This window comes from Harmonia axyridis, chromosome 7 (genome assembly GCF_914767665.1).
Source record: "Harmonia axyridis chromosome 7, icHarAxyr1.1, whole genome shotgun sequence".
Lineage (NCBI taxonomy): Eukaryota > Metazoa > Arthropoda > Insecta > Coleoptera > Coccinellidae > Harmonia > Harmonia axyridis.
Window position 1 is genome coordinate 30,732,949 of NC_059507.1, and position 22,209 is coordinate 30,755,157.

At 34.7% G+C, this 22,209-nt stretch overlaps 1 protein-coding gene across 3 annotated transcripts in view; it reads right to left on the minus strand.

Moving 5' to 3' along the window:
• The window catches only part of LOC123684874 (dachshund homolog 2), a 283,084-nt gene extending 264,888 nt beyond the window's left edge, over positions 1-18,196 (minus strand). For all 3 annotated transcript variants that reach the window (XM_045624369.1, XM_045624368.1, XM_045624367.1), the window contains exon 1: positions 17,338-18,196. In XM_045624369.1, the coding sequence (XP_045480325.1) occupies positions 17,338-18,029 (692 nt within the window). In that variant the 5' untranslated portion in view covers positions 18,030-18,196. The remainder of the gene's footprint in view (positions 1-17,337) is intronic.
• Positions 18,197-22,209: the final 4,013 nt, after the last annotated feature.

Consider the following 22,209-nt stretch of genomic DNA (forward strand, 5'->3'; position numbering starts at 1 on the left):
AAAACAAATTTGGCTCTAATGAAGGCAAAGACGAATACTTTTAGAGAAAATCTATTGAAAAGGTATAGGAGCGAAGTATCCGACGTTTCCAGAATTATCTCCAGAGGATAGTGAACAATTTGTGATCTTTCTAAATTATTTCGAATTCGTTTCGCATTTCACCTAAATCCTTTCATTTGTCAATGGCATACTCTTCGCTTTGTGAGGAAATGTGAATATTGTGATTTGATTAATGTAATGGATTTAATTTCGAATATAAGAACTCTTATCATTGATGAAATATATAGATACTAGTAATTGAACTAAATGGAGGTCTCCTCTGAGTGTACGTGATAGTTCAAAGAAAATATTTATGAAATATAAAAGTGGATATAAAGCTGTGATTAGAAAGCTATAACGAAAAGTAGAAGTATAGACTAAGTATTGGATATATTATACATCTTATATAGATATATATAAGTTCCAAGGGGCGGAGCCCCTTCGGCGAGCAGAGCGAGTCTATGATATATAAACACGCTTGTGACTTTCGGCAAATTTTAAACGTAAAATCACAGCCCAAACGGGACCATCTAGAGCAAAAATGACAACAATAAGACCCCCCTCGAAATCGTTCCGAGGTCCCAGGAAAACATCCAAACCTTCGATTCTTCTCGCGGTTTTCGAGTATACGGGGTGTTTCGGATTATTTTGACTTTGCATCTCATATAGATATAGCCCTTCTTCTAAGAATCCAGGTATGTAGGTACACAAAATCACGGCATAAAAATAAAACGGCAAAAATGACAAGAAGAAGACTCCCTCGAAATCGTCTCGAGGCCCCAGGAAAACTTCCAAACCTTTGATTTTCCTCGCGGTTTTCGGGTATACTGGGCGTTTCGGATTATTTTGACTTACAAGTCTACTTGTTCTATGAAATTTTTTAACAGATACCCAGTGAAGGATCTACTGGCATAGTGACGGGGACGGCGAGCGTAGCGAGTATATTGAATAAAAACAAGTTAGTGGATACCTAAAATATCGCAGCTATGGAAATGGCATTTCAAATATTAATTACTAACTTTCTACAGCACTGCCTGTTAAATAGATCACAAACTTCCACTTAAATGTATTAAGTCTTTTGAAATAAAGCCCAACTATCATACATCCAGTTCGCTATATCTCTATAAATTACTACCAATAGTCAATTCCACTTCCTGAATGAACCCAACGAGCATGGTAAAAATGTCCATCAAATATTATAAGGTTCTAATGAAATTTAAAACTAACAAAAAAAATCTTAAGGAACCAACTGGCAAACATACTAAAAACAGCGGCTTTTCTCAAGTTTGGTACGCCACGCCGATAGAATTTTTTTTTTCAATTCCGCATTTATGTTTTTTTGATGCGGCTCTATCCGTGATCTGAGTCAAGCTAATCGAACTCTCCTATTTGGTCGGGACACAACCAAACAAACTTTCCTCAGGTGTTGAGTCGGTATAAATCACTGGCGTTATTATTATCGGCGGCCAACACTAGAACATCCACGCCATACAGCTCTTTCGACAGACGGGGGGAGAAAGAAAAACAATCCTCCGTAATAATAGTATTGTGCTATGGCATCCATAAAAGGATGGGTGTTTTGTTCGAGTCGTCTTTGTGTCTGTTGATCAAAAGTTAGTTCATTAGTGGAAATGTATATAATAATTCATCGGCCGAGGCGAAAGAGAACGAGTTGGTAATGGCTTGAAATAAGATATCAAGGCACGCAATGATACCCGCAACGGCCTACTGCTATAAATTCGTCTGTGGTTATCCCCGACATTGTAGGAAGTGAACATTTGAATATCGCGACGCTTTCTAATTAGACGACAGTCCTATGCCTAGCTGGGTTTCAGATGGAAATGATACGAGTGTGCGAAGTTGGTAGCAGAAGCTTTGGTTTCTGCCTTGTTACCTCGCAGTATGGGAATATAAGTGAATTCTCTTATTACGAACCGACTGACATTTGATATTTATTCTACTGGAAATAATTAGGAATTCCGCCGAAATGAGATAAGAATAAAATATTATATTCGCAGTGGGCATATACGCGAATATGGGTGTAAAAGAGGTAATAGCTACAGTTATAGATATCAACGAATGAGCCTAAGTTAAAAACATTTCGAAATGTATTTCCAAATATAGACACTATAGGTATAGGTACCTTTACTAGCGTCTAGGGAACGAAAGTGGAAGTTTGAATTTTGGGCCAAGACAAAAATTGACAAAAACATATAATCCGTTGATCAATAAGATTTATCGAGTTTTTGAGCAGAAATTAGATGTCCTGGACAAATTAATGACCGTTATCTGCCTAAATCTGTGCTTCGGCGAGTTATGTATAACATTTTCAGTACATCGGCATAAAGATTTATCAAATCAAGTAGCTTGATATTTCAACCAACTACTTGACTTAGAAAACTAAGCTTGTGACAAATTACATACTTGAACTTGACTTGATATGAAGCTACTTGATATTACTTGAGCTTGATACGCACGGCATATATTTCTGCAAGCTCCTGCGCGCTTAGACAAAGTAATCATTTTCAGAGGTAAAATACAATGACTTTGACATCGAACTCCTAAGTTCATTCAAGGAATCTTCTGTGAATCGAGCAAATGAAATGGATTGGCGTTATGAAATAGACAAATTCCTGACTCAACCACGTGCTGACACTTCTTAAGATATTTTAGAATGGTGGAAGAAGCACGAAAACTTTTTTCCAAACTTGGATAAAATGACCACCAAAAATTTGTATCAACGCTAGCATCTTCAGCTCCTGATGGAAGACAATTTTCCAGAGCTGCTCTGACTGTTACAAAAACCCGCAATAAATTAGGCGAAAAATCCATGAGATGCCTTGAGTGTTTGAGATCCTGGATAGAAAATTAAATGGATAATCAAACAGTTCTTGGAGGTATCTCAATATTAAGAAAGTTTAAGAAGTTTCGAAAATAAAAGTGTTTTCTCCGATAGATTGCCTTGGCTGAATTCCTTGCCTTGCTTCGCTCGGCTATGAACTATCAGCCGCGGCAGTCAATCTGCGACTTTGATGCCTATTTTTGCAAGTTCCCTCCTCATTTCATCATTTTTTTATTGTTGTATACACCACATCATGAAACTGCCAAAAATCAAGTAGCTTGATAAATGTACCTGATTTTAAACTTAGCTTGAATATCAAATCAAGCCTTGAATCTCTAAAAATCATATCAACGGTTGGTCAATAAGATTCTTTTTTTCTTGACCAGAAATTGGGCGTACTGGACAAATCCACGACCCTTATCTGCCAAATCTGTTCTTCGGCCAATTATGTAACATTTTCAACACTTTGGCGCATAAGATCGCGTCCATTGTTATGTTATCTATTGACACAGTACTTATACAAACTAGACGACATATGATCATCAAAACCGAAATACAAAAAGAATTTCAACAATTTTCAAATTCCCAATGCCTGGTCTTACTGTTTGACACAATGTATTTGTCCCTTTTTTCAATATTGTTTCTTTAAGGGCGATAATTCGCGTTTCGCTCCCTTTAGCAGCCATCTGCGCCTGGCAAAAACAGTTGAAAACGTAGGTATCGAGAGCCGTATTCATCCGGTGTCAATCAAACAAAACGTTTGTAGTTTCGTTGATTGAGGATCGCGTGCCGGCTTCAGAATGACCTTACGACTGATTTGCATAAGGACTAGACTTGTTAGGCTTCGATCGTGACATGCGAACGCAGCACACGCAACTTGCATAAGTTAATGATGGCATCTGTTTCTCGATGCCAAATTGTGCATTATTTTTGGGAGCAGTTTCTCGGAAATAAAGGTAGATTCGGATTCCTGACGTGGGTTGCGAGCTTTAATCAACCTCCATGCAGTAGAGGAGAGGAGTAGAAGAGTAAAGCTAACAATAATTTTTGATGGTTAGGTAAGGTTAGGTATCATCTCAGATCTCATCTAACATCATTGAATTCAAAACGAGACGAAAGTGATGTGTTGATCTTCAAAAAAAGGAAATGGAATGGGAATTATAGGTTATTCTTTTTTTTTCTTGATACACTTCATTGTTTCGATTCTTGAAGGATATTTTCAGATGTCTGGCAACTGTGTAAATTAATATTGAGTTCTTTTGGCAAGTGAAAAACTGTTACATGACTTCTTGAAATTCAGTATTCACCACTTTGATTTTATGCTCGATTTCCCACTTCTTAAGAAGTCACAAAAAACATTCATTTGAGATATCACAATTTGTGTTGGGAAGTGTAATATGAAGTAAATATGAAGTATGTACCAACACAACTAGTCATGAAGGTATGTATTTGGTACAAAGAGTGGGAATTTCAACACAACATCTTTCATCAAAAACAATCGATTTTGTCCCATTCTACATCTTGAATAATATAATAATCATTAGTGTCGAGAATTCATAAGTTTGAATTATTATAGCCAATGACAGCCTGCCATTCTTGAAAAATTATAATACGATCTAACATCTAACCTAACCTAACCTTAGAAAACTGGGTTTTTTTCTTTCGTGCTTTATTAGTTTATTGTTGCCTTTACTCGTAATATGGATTGGTATGAAAAAGAAAGTTATAATTTCTAACCAATCAATTCAAGGTATGTATTATCAAGAGATTACTGATCAAAATATCTTCTTTTCATTCAGGAAAGACACAACTATCCTGAATAAAAAGCCACTGTTAAGAAGGAACACCTCCACATGGTTACTCAGTTCAAAACGAAATTAGAGACATTTCTTCTTATCATACAAAACACCGATTTTTCTGGGGTTTTCATATAATTTCCTTAAACAATCATCTACATTGAAGAAAATAAATATTTTCAGTTTGCGAATAAAAAAACAAAAACTAAATTGATAACTTTCCGTTTTCGCAGAAAAATTGTTGATATGTACTTTGCACAAAGCGCTGATATATTTTTAAAATATTCGTGAAAAAAAATTCACCAAAAATCATTACAAAAGAGGTTCAATTATAATTTCGTGAAAGTCATCGTACAGTGCTGCTTCTACTTATTTGCTTCGAAAAAATAAAGAAGATGAAGCGAATTACAACTTCGTAACCGTACAAAGTTTGGTCAACGCTGGAGCATCAGAAGGAGTACCAAGTTTGACTGATACGAGAAAACTACGTGGTGGTAATCCCTCTTAAAGTTGGCTACTTGTAAGATAGAAACGAAGTATTTGAATTGAAATAAATTTGAATTGAAATAAATAAATAAATAAAGCGCATAATTTATTCTTCTGATTTAGGTGCCCTTTTCAAAGACTTCAGTAGGAAGTTCTAACAGCAATTTTATAATAAAATACTGTCTGCAGATGGTATATACCAAGTCGGACAACTCAAAATCAATAACCCTCTCAAAAACATCAAGTCTACGCTATCCCTAAGTGACTGGAGGCGCAACGAATAGAAATAACACAGCCGAATTTTTCTCAATCATCATACTAACCCAAGCCAAGGGAAAGAATGGAAAAAATACCAAAATGACCGCCTCCTGAAAGCGCGTGCTTCGATCCATGAGAAATGATACTGGAGGTTATTATCGCAGGCAAATAAATACACACGACGCAACGAGATTAAAATAATAACTAGGGGTTCAGCGGGGGTAACAGATATTTACGCCAGGGAGCCCAACCATACAGACAGTTATACAGTAGCATCTCTTTGTATGCACCATCCGATTATATTGCCCGGTATACAAAGCCTTTTCACCAGATTCATAGCTCCGTAGAATATGTTTCGGCTCATTGCGCACGAAAAATGATTTCGGTTTTTTAAAGGCTGTTTCACTGTTTCACAAAAACGAGGTCGTTGAGCGTGCTACCCGTGGTTTTTAGGTTTTTGTTCAGACCGCAAATCCACGTCGGCAACATCTGCCACTGCGATACGGCCGTTTTAATACAATTTTAATGTTTTCCGTTTATGTTAATGAAAAGATGATGAAGAACGCTACCTCGGACGCATCAACCCCTCTATATACCGATGTCTTGAGTGGTATCGCTAATTTGTTTTTAATAAGCTGCGGACTGAACGGGGCTGCCAGATATATCCATGGCAGAACCGTTACGGAGTTTATGTTAATCGATGGGACATTTAAGAGTTTGTTCATGGCTATTACTCGGAGATAACATCTTACAGCAGTTATTTCCTCTAATGCTAACGATGTCACTATTAATCAGTAGTGTTGACAAGTTTTTTTCAGTGGTGATAATATCGCCATTCTTCCGTTTTACCTTCATTAGAGTTAATTTTACGACGTGAACTTTTATTTCGCAATCCAATTTTTGGGCTCTTTAACAAGAGAAACGTGAGAATCATCCTACGACAAAATTGCAAAACCAAGCTTAAAAGTTCAACAGATGAATCTATTTACAATCAAATAAGGAAGCCCCAAAATTTCAGGGGACGTTATAGAATTGCTTTTATGATCGAACGGTTTATTATGAAAAACCAAAAGTTAGATGTCATTTAAAGATGGTCTTTCATGTTACCTTTCACTGTCGTACAAAAAGTCAAGTTTAACTTTAGATTCTGAACTGACATTCAAAATTATATCACAAATAAAATCTAGTTGGAAATTCAACAATAAGTCAATTTATACCGAAAAAATGTTTTTCTCCGATTGACATCAATTATTGACTTTGCAGACACATATCAATCATCAAAGTATAATTTTTCCTGCCTAGGCAGCAAAGTGATTATTCTCAATGCGAATAAAACATTCGACATTTTCTGAAAATCATTATTTTTTGCCACCTTCCTTATTTCTCGAGGAGTAAGTACGCTATCACTCTCCATAATATAAATATATTCGATATTTTTCCAAAAAACTGTCAATTATTTCATAAGTTGTCGAACTATAATTATCATGGACATATGCATTTCCATAGCAACCAACCGTTCCAACAATTGCGATTTCTATCAAATTTAGTTTCAATTTATGACTACAGGAAAAATAAAAAGATTGTGGGAATTGTAATAATTTGCAAATACAATATCCTACATGTATCATTATGAAAAATCGAAGAAAAAAGTTATGTTTTTAACTCGGCAGCAATGTAGATTGCCTGGCCTTGGCTGAATTCCTAGCCTCGCTACGCTCGGCTATGAACTATCAGCCTTGGCAGTCAATCTACTACTTTGCTGCCTAGTAAAACAAATAATTTTTAGCCACTTCCTCATTTTTTGAGTTGGCTAGCAATGGGAGGCATTCCTTCACCAGATGATCCAGAATTTCTTCCTCCTGCCACACTTGGCAGTCCAATACCATCTTAAAACTGATTATATAATGTGAGCTAAATGCTTTGATTCCAGCCTGAGTGTCGGCAAGTATTTTGAAACTTGAGGATCAGAACCAAATGGTATAACGGAAAATCTATCCTGTTTTTCTTATTCCTATCCCGTTACTATCGCTAAATATGTTAAACAATTCCGAGAAAAGAAAAAGAGAGGTAGAACAAACCCTCAGTATCTGGATCAAATGCCTTTTATGCATCTTTGGATACCATAATGAATTGTGTTTGCAATGTTTATTTTCTTCTTTTCTTTCTTTAATGGACTTGGGGATTTGTTTTACTAGGAAGCAAAGTGTTAGATTGACTGCCGCGGCTGAATCTAAATAGCTGAGCACGGCTGAGCATAGCGAAGCTAGGAATTCAGCCAAGGCATTCAATCTACTTTGCTGCCGAGTTAAATATATAATTTTTTCTTCGATTGGTTATAATGATATTTGTAGGATATTCTATTCGTAAATTATTCTAATTCCCACAATCTTTTTATTTTTTCTGTAGTGATAAATTAAAACGGAATTTGATAGAAATCGCAATTGTTAGAATAGTTGGTTGCCGAATAGTTTGACAACTTATGGAATATCTGACAGTTCTTTGGAGAAATATCAGACATATTTATATTATGGGCAGTGATAGCGACTTAGAAGTATTAACTCCTCCATAAATAAGGAAGGTGGCAAAAAATATTGATTGTCAGAAAATGTCGAATGTTTTATTCGCATTTGGAATAATAACTTTGCACCTAGGCAGGAAAAGTAATACTTAGCTGATTGATATGTATCTGCAAATCAATATTTGCTGTCAATCGGAGAAAAACATATATTATTATTATAAAATAAGCGGGAGAATTTCCGCAAGAGAAAACAGATAACGACGCTAACATCAACTGAATGAACGTTTCTATCAATGAACTCGGGAATGAATGAAATGCAGGGTCGGGGACGTGGGAGTGAAGCAAACGGCAAAACAGACGGCATCGGGAATGGAAACGGAAACGTGCGCGTGCCGAGAGAGAGAAACCCGAATTTCATTCAGCAGAAAGAGAAACGGGGGTCCCCAAGGATCACCGCCAGACTGTTTGGCTGGAATTGGCTGCAACCTGTGGATTCGGGAGATAAATCTGTCGGGGCACAATGACTATTTCCTCGATTCGCATTTGTATGCCCCCGGTTTGCCGCCACCGCCAACTGTGGGAATTGTGCCGGTTTAGAGAGCCGTTCCCGGTTAAATGCCTCTTTTCACAGCTATTGTTTTCCTCCCTGACGCCTGGTTAATTCGCTGTTCATCGCGAAAATGGCCTTCTGCCGTTTATTTAATCTGGATCTGATGCGACCGGATCATTTGTAATTAAGTCATGTCTTTGAATTCTACGTCGGGAATTTATCGATGTTTTTCGAAATGTAATATTTCCTTGATCCAAATAGATTGAAATTCTGTTTGTACCTAAGTATCTATTAAATAATCGCTAGAATGTTCATGCCAAATTTCAGAAGGATCGTATCATCAGCACCTGTCATTTAAATAAACTAACCAACAACAATGACATCATAATATATACATAAATCAGTTATCATATCAAAATACTGTTAAATTCACTTCTGCGGTTTGCAAGGGTACATTAGAAGGTTTGTATGAGGCACACTATTACATACAGTCGAATAATTGTCCAAAAATGTCTGATGTCTACTATTACATCTGTTTTCCACATCTTTGATGCTTTAACGATAATAACTCAGTTTTTTTTATACATTGAAAGAAGATTGTTCATTGCATTAAAGAATGCCAATCATCAACTTGATCTCAATGATACAATGTAGTTTTTCATCAATATAGTGAAATGTCATTGCTTAACCTTTGCCTCTTTTCATTGATTTCATGAATCCTTGTTACAATGACAAAAATCATCAATATGGTAAACACTTTTCAATGTATTAAAATCTCTATTCATCGATTGAAAAATTTTCACTGAATTCACCAATGCAATGAACTTTTTCATTGAATTTATTAACACTTTTGGTTCAATGTAATACATACAAAGTCCAACCGATCAAATAATAAACCGAACATTGTTTTAATGAATATTTCATTCGTTCAAACGGGGTCCAAGGGGCGGAGCCCTTTCGGCGAGCAGAGCGAGTCGATGATATATAAACACGCTTGTGCCATCTAATAAAGATACAGCCGTTCGTCATTTTTTGCGAATATAGATAAAGCCCTTCATCTAAGAATGCGGGTATGTAGGTATACAAAATCACATCCTAAACGGGACCATCTAGAGCAAAAATGACAAGAATAAGACCCCCCTCGAAATCGTCTCGAAGCCCCAGGAAAACTTCCAAATTTTCGATTTTCCTTGCGGTTTTTGAGTATACGGGGTTTTGCGGACTATTTTGACCACGACGAAAAACCTACTGAGGGTCACAATCTCATATTTCATTAGTTATTATCTCGAGGTTTGATGTTTTCTTGAATGATAGAAATTTTGATACTCTTTTTTCAACCATTTTTGTCATATAATGAAAAGTTATTTACATCAAATATTTTCTCAAACTTATGCTCAAATACTGAAATTGTGACATAACCATTGAGTTAACGTGCCAATTTTAATGAAATAGTTTATAAATTATCAGTAAAACAAAATTTCGAACAGCCATTGTCACAAAAATCCTACTTAAATTTTACCCATTAGTGAGTTCATTCCTGCCCAGAGAACGAGCGCTCGAAAAGTAAAAAAGAAAGATAAATCAGGGACCTGTATTTTTTTGTTCGAGAAAATTTAATGTTTCCCACTCAAACACACTTTTTCAGAGAAAGAGAAGAAAACGAGTGGAAGTGAAATTCAAATAATTAGTATGAAACGATCATGAGCATCTCATTATAGTTAAAAGCACGATTTCAAAGAGGAATCGATAGGAGTATAGTATAGTAAATTGAAGATGGTTGCTTTCAAGTTCAAGACAATGAAGTTAGGCACTGTTGCGAACATTTTTCATTAAGTGATACGATATGATGGTAATCTCTCCTGCGTAATGGAACAATTTTCTGGACTCATTCATCATTAATTAATTAACCAGAAACCATTCTCGTCCGCACGGCTGTATAGACTGAGGAGTTACAACGGTTACAAGCGTTCAGCGTATATACCTGGAAAAAAAATCATTCTCCGCTCACATGAATAAAGGATAAATGAACGCAATCCCGTCCACTAAGAGGTATGCAATTAATTTTAAAACATACGTACACCCCTTCTGCTACGCTAATACCTAAGAAAAGCATAATAACTGGACATGTGGGGAAGATGAAAAGAGTTAATCTCATCCCACAAAAGCCGAACCTCGTAACTGCTACAAAAACCCATTTGAATTCTGACAAAAATATAATATGTTGATGCTGGTAGGCCTTGATTGCTCTCGCTGAAAATGGATGAAATATTCAAACATCAAGAGCGTCCTCCATGCAATCGCTATGGTAAGTGAGCCTAGTTGGAGATGAAAGACGAAAAAATATCTATGAGGTGGTCACGTGGTGGAAATTCTCAGCTACTGGAAGTATATTTTGGTGCATTTTTAAAACATTTCATTATTTCGAATTTCGAAATTAAGAAATGGTTACATGTGAAAACTCTCAAAACGTTTCTATGAGAATTATCAGTGGAACTATAAGATCTACACTTTTACATTGGTTACCAGGGCTATCACTTATAGTTCCTCCTCATATTCTTAGACAGGTTCCAGTCAAGAAATCTTGGGATGAATTTCATTTCTACCCGAACTTATTTTCAATTCTATCTTACCACCCAGATACTAGAATTGCTAGATTAAAGTCACGCAAACCTTTATGGATTAATACCTTCCTTCAATCTAATGAAAGTGACAAGGATATTTGGAGTTCGGAATGGAGTTCTTGTAATGCCTTTAACAAAGGTCTAATCGTTGATTCTTCAGAGAAAGTTCTAGGTTTCAATCTTCCTAGGAAAATTTGGTGTATTTTAATTCGACTTAGGACAGATCATGGTTGTTGGAATAGTATGCTCTTCAAATGACATTCTATTGAAAGCCCACTATGTGAGTGTGGTGTAGAAAGAACCATTGACCACTTGGTGAATACTTTTCCAATTTATAAATTTCATGGTGGTTTCCAAGCTATCCATTCAGTTTCAGATTTTTTTTTAGAATGGGTCGCTAACTTTAAATCGATATAATGGAAACTATTGCATTTTTTACTTCTTTCTGGTTGCTTTCTTTTTTTATTTCAAATTTAATTATAACATATACCATCAACTTTTGGTGAAGAGGAAAGATGGAGAGGATTTTGTTTGGATGAAGAGAAGGTCCTTCATTATAAAAAGGTCAGCTTATTCTGTAAACAAATACACAAACCCGAGCACAAACCAATGACTACACCTTTACGGGGATTGTTTTTGCTGAGGTTTTTATCTCTACTCTTGTATCATACGTTCAAATGAATGATGCCGCCAGAAAAAGAAATTTGGCTTTAATGAAGAAAGTATTGCCGATGATGAAGCCTATTTCGAAAGCAAAAACGAACTTTACTATAGAAAAGGTATTGAAAAATCAGAGAAACGTTGGAGTACATGTCACTCTTGAAGGGAACAAATGTTGAGGAATAAAGTCAAATTTTAAGAAAAAATGTGTTTTGTGGTTGGGCCCTTAACTTATTGTATGAAATATTATATATGACCAGCCGCACACGCTGAATCGAATTCGAGGACGGATTCGTCAGCAGTGAGTCGAATTCTATCGTCTAAGACTATTACCGACTCAAAATTCGAAAATTACAAATATTGTGACAAAGCGCTCAAAAATACAATCCTCACAAAATTCAGCTTGAATATATTTGGAATGATAATCGATAGAAAAACCGTATATGCCTCTTTAGCCGTTGACTAATGACCCTATCTGATGCGAGTCGAATTTTTTCATCTATAGATACAAATGACGCCCAGTTGGAAGCAATCGTCGGAATAATACCCAATATATCCGAGCACAATAGTGTTAATATTTGTATTGGACCGATCGGTAGCCGCATAAAGCGAGGATAAAGCAGCCTCTCGCCGGGAACCCAGATCTTGATCTTCGAGATGTATCTGGTTTTATTATAACCCAAGCGTTAATAGGTTCTGTCAGGTCGCAGTTGGACTTATCATTCCTCCAACAATTCCAAGAGCAACCGTCATAATTTATCGATATTTTGGCGCCGTTCCGTCCCTCTCGGTGGACTGTTAGATGCCTCTAGGCCCGTGGCTTTTTATTCGACCTCTTCGGCGTGCTTTATGCCGATATTTTTTTACCAAATTCTTGAATCGAGAATATAAATTGATATATATTTTTGCGGATGATATATCATTATTTTATTGCAATTTTAAGCGGGTTTCGACCGTCCTAACCTAACCTAATCTAACTTCATACTATACAGGGTGTTAGTTTAGGGGGTGATTCTGCATGAAGAAATTATAATAGTTTGATATGTAACTTTTGTTCGTTAATCCTTTGTATTTCGAGATTATACGGTGTTGAAGTATTTTTTTTAAAAACTGACATTGAAAGTGGTCGAGTTATTCAAATGAAATTAGGTGAGTTTCAAGAGGTAGTTATTGCGCATTCATTGACATGCAATTGATGATTGTATGTTCTTCCTTGACGCGAATACAGGTAATGATCTCTAAAAAAAAAATTTATACGCCATTGAGATATTTCCAACTGAAAATCATTTTTGATTTCCTCGTTCAATTGTGACAAAAACTCACTCATGTCTTCTTTCCGTAAAAAAAAATCTCAACGCGTACTTTTCATTTCTTTAGATACTCTTATCTTATGTTATACAGAGTGAACTTTAAATATGAAACGCCTCATTTATCCCGAAAACAGATGGCACGATTTTTATATAAATTTTGATGTGCAAGGATCTTTATATATGGCCAATATTATGGAGGTAGGTATTTACATTTTTCTCCTCTTTTTCCAGAAAAATAATGAATTGTATTATTTCAAATGGATCACTCTGTTTTTTTTTTACCTTCTGAAATCCTTAAGAAATACTTATTGAATATTTTATGTAGATAATGGTCCATATAGGTACCTAAATTCCATAATTTGGGAGTTATAGCTATTCATTTATCATTATTTGTATTGAAATAATCATTAAGATCGCATTACTGAATTCTATCTAAAATTCCTAATTTTTCTAACATTCAACAATAACCAATTAAAGATTATTTAAACTAAACGAATTCATTCAATCATAGCCATTTAAATGTACCTATGTATTATTTTATCTTCGGCGAAAATGATGATAATGTAACTATAGCTACAAAATTATTATATCAAGAATATTACATGAAAAAGATCCAGTATTTTATGAGGATTTCAAAAGGCAAAAAAATGCAGGATGATCCATTTGAAATGACAAAATTCATTATTATTCCAGAAAAAGGAATTATCTGACAACAATGTAAATACCAACAAAATATCGGGCCTATCACAAAATCCTTGCACAACAAAATCTATAAAAATCGCGGGATCCGTTTTCGAGATGTAAATATATATTTCCAAATATTCGTTCCATACTCATTCTGTATGATAGCGACGGTAGTCAACAATTTGTTAAAAATGTACCAATATTTCAACGAAATGTCAAATCAGAATTTTTGAGTTTTAAGATTGGTATAACATCAATATTAATAAGAAATGACGAAAATAGTCAGTTTTTGAGAAAACTTCAACACTAGGTTCTGTAACCTAACCACTCAAGTGTTCATGCCAGATTTTAAGAGGGTTGTATCATCTGAACCGAATAATGTGGTCTTCAAGGGCGCATGAATGAATGAGCGCCCAAAACTGGAGCCAAGTAAATTTTTTTCATTTTGTCATATGATTTAGTTTTTCATTATGGTCAATATCTACTTATTTGTAAAATGAATCCTTATTCTATAATAAAAGCAAATTTTCTCCGTGGAAGCACTAACAGGACCTCCCAGCGCATCAACAAAAATAAAGCAATGCTATCAGCAACAACAACAAAGCAATACTACCAACAATGTAAGAAAAATAAATCGAAAAACAATAAATAAGTCGAACAATATATTCCCTATGAAGCCTAAATCATTCTTGAACAAATACGATCTGCAGTTACGCCTAGCCATTTAACGACCAGACCTCTCGGCCAGTCCTACAGCGTGTTCGAGAAAATCACATTGTTATTTATCGTTTGTACACAAGGAGAAGGTCAGCATTGACAGCGAAACTAACTTTTTATGCCCGAAGATGCCACAGCGCACGAGCCTTGTTTTTTCTCCTGTTTTTCATCCAGAGGATCATAACTGTCCGATTTAACAATGTTGGCAACCGTGCCTGACGAAAACGTTTGCATTGTTGGCGACAGTGTTTATCGTTGGTAACAATGCAGAAGGCGGACTCAGATCGGTGCTTAAGTTTTATATGTACACGAGATTGACGTATGGGTTGCAAGCGGGTCTACCATGTTATTGCCAGCTCTTACATTGACTTAATGGAGTCGGCCGAAAGAAATTTACAATCAGGCTTTCATCGAAGGCCCGGAGCTCGACAAAGGTGCCTGGTGAAGAACTTCATTGAGGTCTGTTGATATTCAATAACGGAATGGCATAAAAGTCTCATCTAAAAATTTACGGTGAATTTAGGAAATTTGGAGATATAGCTACAGTTTTAAACCATCGAACGTTAAGAATTGATTTCTCAAGTTTTAGTAAGACTTTTCCTTCAAGCATTTATCCTATAACTTGCTTCGTTTTCGATATTCAGGGTGTATAGGTATGTTGTCATTTGTCATTTTTTTTCACTACTCAAAAACTGATTTTGATGAAAGCTGGCATGTCAATTTGCGATAGTATGGATCTCATAAAAAAAAGAATAAACATAGAAAAAAAGAAGTGGCGTACAATTATTTGTACGCCAAATCAAATATCACTCTGATTTACATCTTAGCTTTCACGGGAATCAATATTTTCATTCTATTTAAAGAACCTTCTCATTACCGCAAATGAGTACGGCAAAATTCATCAAAATCTGCCGATAGACTTTCAGGTAATTGTTAAAAAACAGATTTTTGCCGCAAACTTTAACTCCCTCTGTCGCGAAAACAAAGGAAATTAAGACACATGCTTAAAGGAAACAAAATTTTGATTATTTAACCTGAAAAACCGATACAGAATGTTTGACGGCTTAACTTTGGGGCATCATATGTATAAACAAGACTAAAAATTTCATATGTGAAATATATTTGATCAATTTTTCACCAAAGGAATTTCCGGAAAATTATCGAAATCTTTACAATGCAACTTACATTGCAAATTTAGGTATATATTCATATAGGCACTTACAATTCCATGATTTGAATTTTATAAATTGATCCAAAAGATTTATTATTGAAATATCTAATTCTAAGAGAACATTAGGGCTCGTCTGGATGTCATATTTGACATTCAACTCTCAACTATAAATTTTATTATTCAGAGAACTCTGTTGCAACAGAGTTCAAAAATGATTATACTATCTTGTATGTCAAGGAAGAACTGAATATTGCTCAATATAGAACACAAGATATGTAGGTAGATCGAGTCATTAAAATAATTTAACGCATTTTCAAGAACTTCAGGAGATACCTACTTGGCACAATTTTCCTTTACGATAGCGTCAAGGGGAAAATAGAGTTTGGCAAATAGAAAAAGAAAGAAAAGGTTAATAGATAAATAAATTGTTTGGTTCATTCTACTAGGTATATATCAAGTATGTGGGTATTTCTAAGAGTACCTATATGTACTTAATAGGTAAGTATACAGACATAGTAGATGTGAAGTTCTTCAAATGCAACCAAAACCGTGCTTATCGTTTCCAGTATTATAAAATACACGAATCTGCAGCAACGGACCTAACAAAATCGATCCATCGGTTTCGGAGCCATCGAATCTAAACCCGCCATACGATAAGCCTTCCTGAATATGGACACCGTCGTCGGAAACAGCATGTTAATATTGAATCAACAGCCTCTGCAACGTGCATCCCAGATAAGTGAGGCAGGGGATCTTTTTCCATTTATTTCCCCTTGTTTTATTGCCTTTATAATTATATCGGATGCTGGCGGAGGGTTTGATGCCCCAGTTAGTATTTATACACTGCATATATCATAAGCGATTGTCTGCTTCGGATGCCTTAACCAAGGGTTACCGAAATTGCAATCGTAGATACTCTATTATTTAAGGAATTCTACAGATGTAAACGTTATGTGAGTAAGAGAGGGTGTAAGGGAAGATTAAAGGGTTCTTCTGGCATCCACCCTCGATGCAATGAAGGCTTTGTTTTCGGTCCAGTTGAGGAAGGACTTCGATTTTTCGCTGAAGATATTATTACCATTACGTATGCAATGTATTTTCGGATATCTTATTGCGGAGAACGAATGGGATACGAATTATTGAAATATCTAAACTAATTTAAATTCATTCTTTCGATATTCTTCAAATTTCTCTAGATAATATAAAAGAAGAAGGAATTATAGTTCAAAGAAAAAATATTAAAATGAAAATTACAATTCGAAAGAACGCTTCACGATAATAAGACATAAGAAAAGCTAATCCAGATTCAGGAAAAGAAGTAGATCAAAGAATAACAACGACTGAATAAGCTTCAGAGAAAACAAAAGCGTTTCTCAATTTAGAATTAAATCGAAGAATATTTAATAAGTATATGCGAAGTGAGTCATGTATCAGAAATAGAAATAAGAGATTAAGAATTAATGGGAATTATTGAAGACTATACAAGATAAATATTAGGACTCACATACCCAACTGATCCTAAAAGAATGTAGGAAATACGAAACGTTGCGTAAATTCTTCATATAGAGTAACTTTCATGATTTTGATGGCAGATAATCGAAAACAACTAAATTACAACTATTACAAGCGATAAAGAGCGAAAATCGCTAAATCTACAATGAAGATGAATATTTCCAAACACGTACCTGGCCGTGGTGCAGTCTTTGAACAACGTGTCGAAGTCCTTGCAGGACAACAGCTTGCATCTGTTCACTCCAGGCTGTATGGCTCCCAAACCTCTGAGAATCCTAACCTGCTCGACGTTACAAACTAAGGGTACAATGTCCAAACGCTTTAGCTTGGTGTAAACAGTGTGTAAACCACCAACGAGGTGTTTGAGGAACAGTTCGAAGGCCTGGGGCAGGCAGAGCATTGTATCACCGGCTATGATGAAGGCAGCTACCTTTTGACCTCTATAATCTACCAATTTACACTCATTCGCCGTAGGATCAGATGTTGAGATCGGCGGAGGACTGTTGTAGGACCTCGGAGGTCCATGATGAGCCGCCATAAGATCCAAAGGATTGTGCAACACGGCCCCCAGAGAATTCAGAAGTCCGAGTCCTGGAGGATGAAACTGACTAAGACTCATACCTCTGGCCAAACTAGCCGAAGAAACAGGCGGCGGACTTAGGTTGTGTCCCATAGTCATCGGAGGACCTAAAGGACTGGCCTGTCTAGGACTGTGCATTTGGTTGTGGTTATTCGACATATTGAGGTTATTATTGTTGTGTGGCGGCGAAGGCGACGGTTTAATAGCGACCACTGGTGAAGCTGAAGACGCATGGCTACTGTGATCACTGGCAGAGTCCATGGCGTTACTGTCCATCATAAGCATATCACACGCGAAACACCTGAACTTACACGGAACTAAAGTCCATCACCTAAGCACAACCAGATATGTCGCAACAGTGAACTTGCAACTGTTTGTTTGTCTCTGGCGCGGGCGGGGCAGTGTACAATGAGCGCGCAACGCGGTACACTCCAGATGAGCCGACCGGTACACTCGACGGATACAAATGTAATAAATAAAAACATTTGGAAAAACGTCTGCAAGTGCCGAAAGGCGGTCTCAATCCGGTCGCAACCTTAGCTCCGTCTATTGGTCGGCGAGGTTGCGCCCCGCCTTTCGATTGGTTCCCCTCCGAAACAATCAACGCTCTCTCCCACCCCGCGCTACCGAAAGAACTTAGTTTCTTTGTAACTCCGAGGGCGGATGCGAGAGAACTTGAAATATGAGCTGTGACGTATTGATAAAGAATGTCACCGAGCTGTCGCTGGAATCAATACGCGCTAGGTGTGCGGGCCCGTTTCTTTTTTTTTTTTTTATTCGGATCTGAAAACATCTCTTTGTCTCACTGCGACTGTCGGGTAGTTTTTCGCCGAAAGGGAGAGATTAATGCAGAAATCTTGCCCCCGCCCGAGTTCCATGTTCTGTTTCGCCGCCCCTCGGTGCACAGGTGATATACCCCCTCGAGGATTTCATGAGCAATCTCGACACTTGAACTCCTACAGAAATTTTGTTTTTCCGCTTTTGGGATCGATTGGTTCAATTTTCTCGGAGGTGATACTCTAGGTTGGAAGGCATGAACAGTGCTCCATTTAGATTTGAAATTGCCACTGTAAATTTCCTGTAAAAACCTATTAAGTTTTATTTGAACTAATAAAATTGAGTCCTTAGTATCTTCTCGAAAATAATAAGTTCTCGAATTTGAGGAACTAAGAAGAAACAAGGATTATAAAATTAAACCTTGAAAATTTGAATGTGAAACTATTACTATAAATTTCTTAAATTCGCTCTCCATCAAATAGACGACGGATCAAGACTGTTCTTTGTAGGTAATATTACTATTTTTTTTTTCAAGGTACCTAGATTCTAGATAGATATCTAGATACCTAATTAATTTGTTATTTTGATAACTAATCTTCGATCTATGGTTGGATTAGAAATCATTCTTATAAAAGTATCTATTACTATTTTAAAAAGAATTCTTACTGTAGATTCCTGATAATTATTTTTTTAAGATTCTGAACTAAAAATTTTCTGTGATCAAAATTAAAAATATTTTCAAGATTAATGTTATAAAATGTTGTCATTCCTAAATATGTTTTACATACCTTACCCGTTCAAATATTGAATTATAACTAATTTAATAAAATTGCATTTGATAAATCTTGTCCAGAAATGAACAAAATACAAAAATAATTCTAGAAAAAAAAGGTAATAGTAGTAGATACTAATACGAATTACGAATAAATGAATTAGCATAAGGACTGACAAACATATTTCGAGAATTTTGTATTTTTATACAAATAACATCCTAACCAATGAAGTGTACATCATTTAATTCACTCTTCAATTAAATGAACTTGCAGATTTATTGTTTTCATATTAAAATAATATTTTTCGAAAATTAAATTTTAGTTAATAGATAATAAACGTTTTCACCTATATTTTTTATAATGAATGACTCTTTTAAATTTTTAAGGTATCTACTATTCTGTTTCCTATTGGACATATAAATACCTAATACTTCAAAATTTTAATTGAATAGATACTTATTCAAAATATTCGATAAATTAGATACGATAATTTGAAAAAGATTCACATTTGAGAAATGAAATATATTTGTTCAAAAACTATTATCAATAGGTATTCGAATCCAAATTCAAGCAAAATATTAGAATACTCTCACAACAATTTTTTCGAGAAATTAGTACCGAAGTTGCTGCCGGATATGTAACTAGTTATTTTTAGAAATTGGAGATTAAAACAAAAAAATTGTAGATTACAAAAAAATATGAAATTCCGACAGAGTAGGAATGAATAACATCAGATTTTGTTATATTTCCTTCCTAATATTTATTTCCTAAAGTTCAAAAGATTTAGATGTGAGAAAAAATAATGAAATAATCCATTCAGAACTTGTAAAATGTAAAAATAGCATGTAACATGAATAGATAAAGAGCAAAAAAACCTGACAACGTGACTGGTTTAGAAAAAGATTTTTGGAGAATTGATCTAAAAATTTTGTAAATTTCTACCTACTCAAGAATATATACATATAGGTCTGAAAAAACTAAATGGAATAACAGTGAAAATCACGGATTATTTATGACCCTTGACAATGATTTAAATTTTATAATCAATGTATTAGAAATCCTTCTAAAATCACGGGAAAGTGATTGTAGTTTCATATATCTGATATTTTTCGGAATAGGATTTCTACCAACTAGAGTAGTCTTACAGAAGTCAACTTTGAAATTGGAAAAAAATGTAAAATCACAGAATTCATTGTAGAATTAGTTTGCTTTCCTATGAAATTATCTTGGGAAAAATTATAAATTATTTGAGATAATTGGTTACATTCAAAATAGAAAAAAAAATTAATTAAAGAAACAAAATGAATTCAAAGAATCATCATAGAAAATTTATGGAATTTTAACAACAGTGTATCGAACCGAGTGGAATCACAACATAAAATATTAACTCCAATAAAAAAAATGAATATATTATGTCAAATAAAAGCATACTCTCCAAAACAAATCAAATGAATTGTAAAACCTATAAAAATATGGATATAGGTAAAGAAGTGGAGGTTTTTTATCAATGGAACAAGCAAGATTTCTTTCAATCGATAATTCGAAAAAGTTTCAATTCTAGCTCTTATAAATTCAATATGCCTAGTAACTTAAAAAGTACCATTTTCCAGTTAAGAAGGAAATGGAAATACAATTATTTCTAGATATATAAAATAGAGGTCTTTATTCGATATGATTTAATTGATTATTCAAATTACTTTATAAATAATTAGATATGGGACAGAATTTAATGTTGTTGAAACAGTTTATTTTAATTTCTATGTCATAATCTGATGCCGATGCTTTAATACAAATGAGTGAAAATTTTCGAATTATAGGTGGGTTCTACTTATCAAAAATTTTCAGATAGGTTTCTTCCAAATACTTGAAATAGATTATTTTTTCGATCTATTTCCCACCAGTATGCCTCAGGTTTCTAATTTATTTTTCCTATTGATAAATTTAAAGGAAGATCCAGTATCTTAAATTAAATCCACTTCTATCTATTGGCGAACTGTTTAATTAAATTAATTTTTTTTTTTATCAGATGTGACTAGAGAAAATTTTGAGTGATCTAGAAATCAATACAAATTTATTGCAACAAATTATCAGGAACAATAAGAAGCATTCTTCAAATGCAGAAACAATAATTCACCTAATTTATATTCTAAGACAAAATTTGCTTGATACCCACCAGGACATATTCAAAATCAGTATTTGTATCTTTGTAAATAGGAGCCAATTGCAATAAAAGTTATAGGAACTATATTTTTATATGAGTTAGTCCTACACCTTTTCATGGTTCTTGCTGAACAATAAATTAAATATCAAAATTAGTAACCTCCAATATCAACATATTTTGACAACTATCAAAGCTATTTGATATGTTGTCTATGTAGGGCATATTATTTTCTTAGATATTCCTTGGAACAGAACTATCCCACAATAGAAAAACAGAGTTTTACGTTAAAAATATGGTGTACCTAAGTATATATTGCAGTTTTATAGGACGGACTTGTACCAGCCATCTTTTTAGGCTTTATAATTTCGTTTAGTAGAAGGCCGTGATTGGCTGCTTCTATAACATGATCAAAATAACATATTTAATATCATTTGCTATCCATGCAGTCGATGTTACTGTAAACTTATTTATATTTTCTCTTTAGGTATTTAAACATTTTTTTTTGGGAGGTTGTAATTGCATATATGAAATTTTACTTTGAACTATATTTCATAATAAATAGATACTTTATTTTTGTTGGAAGAGTAATCATCCCCTATTCTGGATGTTAAATAATCAAAAATAATTTTATCTCTCACATCAAATTAAAATTCTATTGACATTATTACTCCAATTTCAACTTAGCTTTTCCAAAAATAATCGAATTCAAAAGTAAACATATCAATCTGGAAAAAAAACCTTAACAAACAGCCAT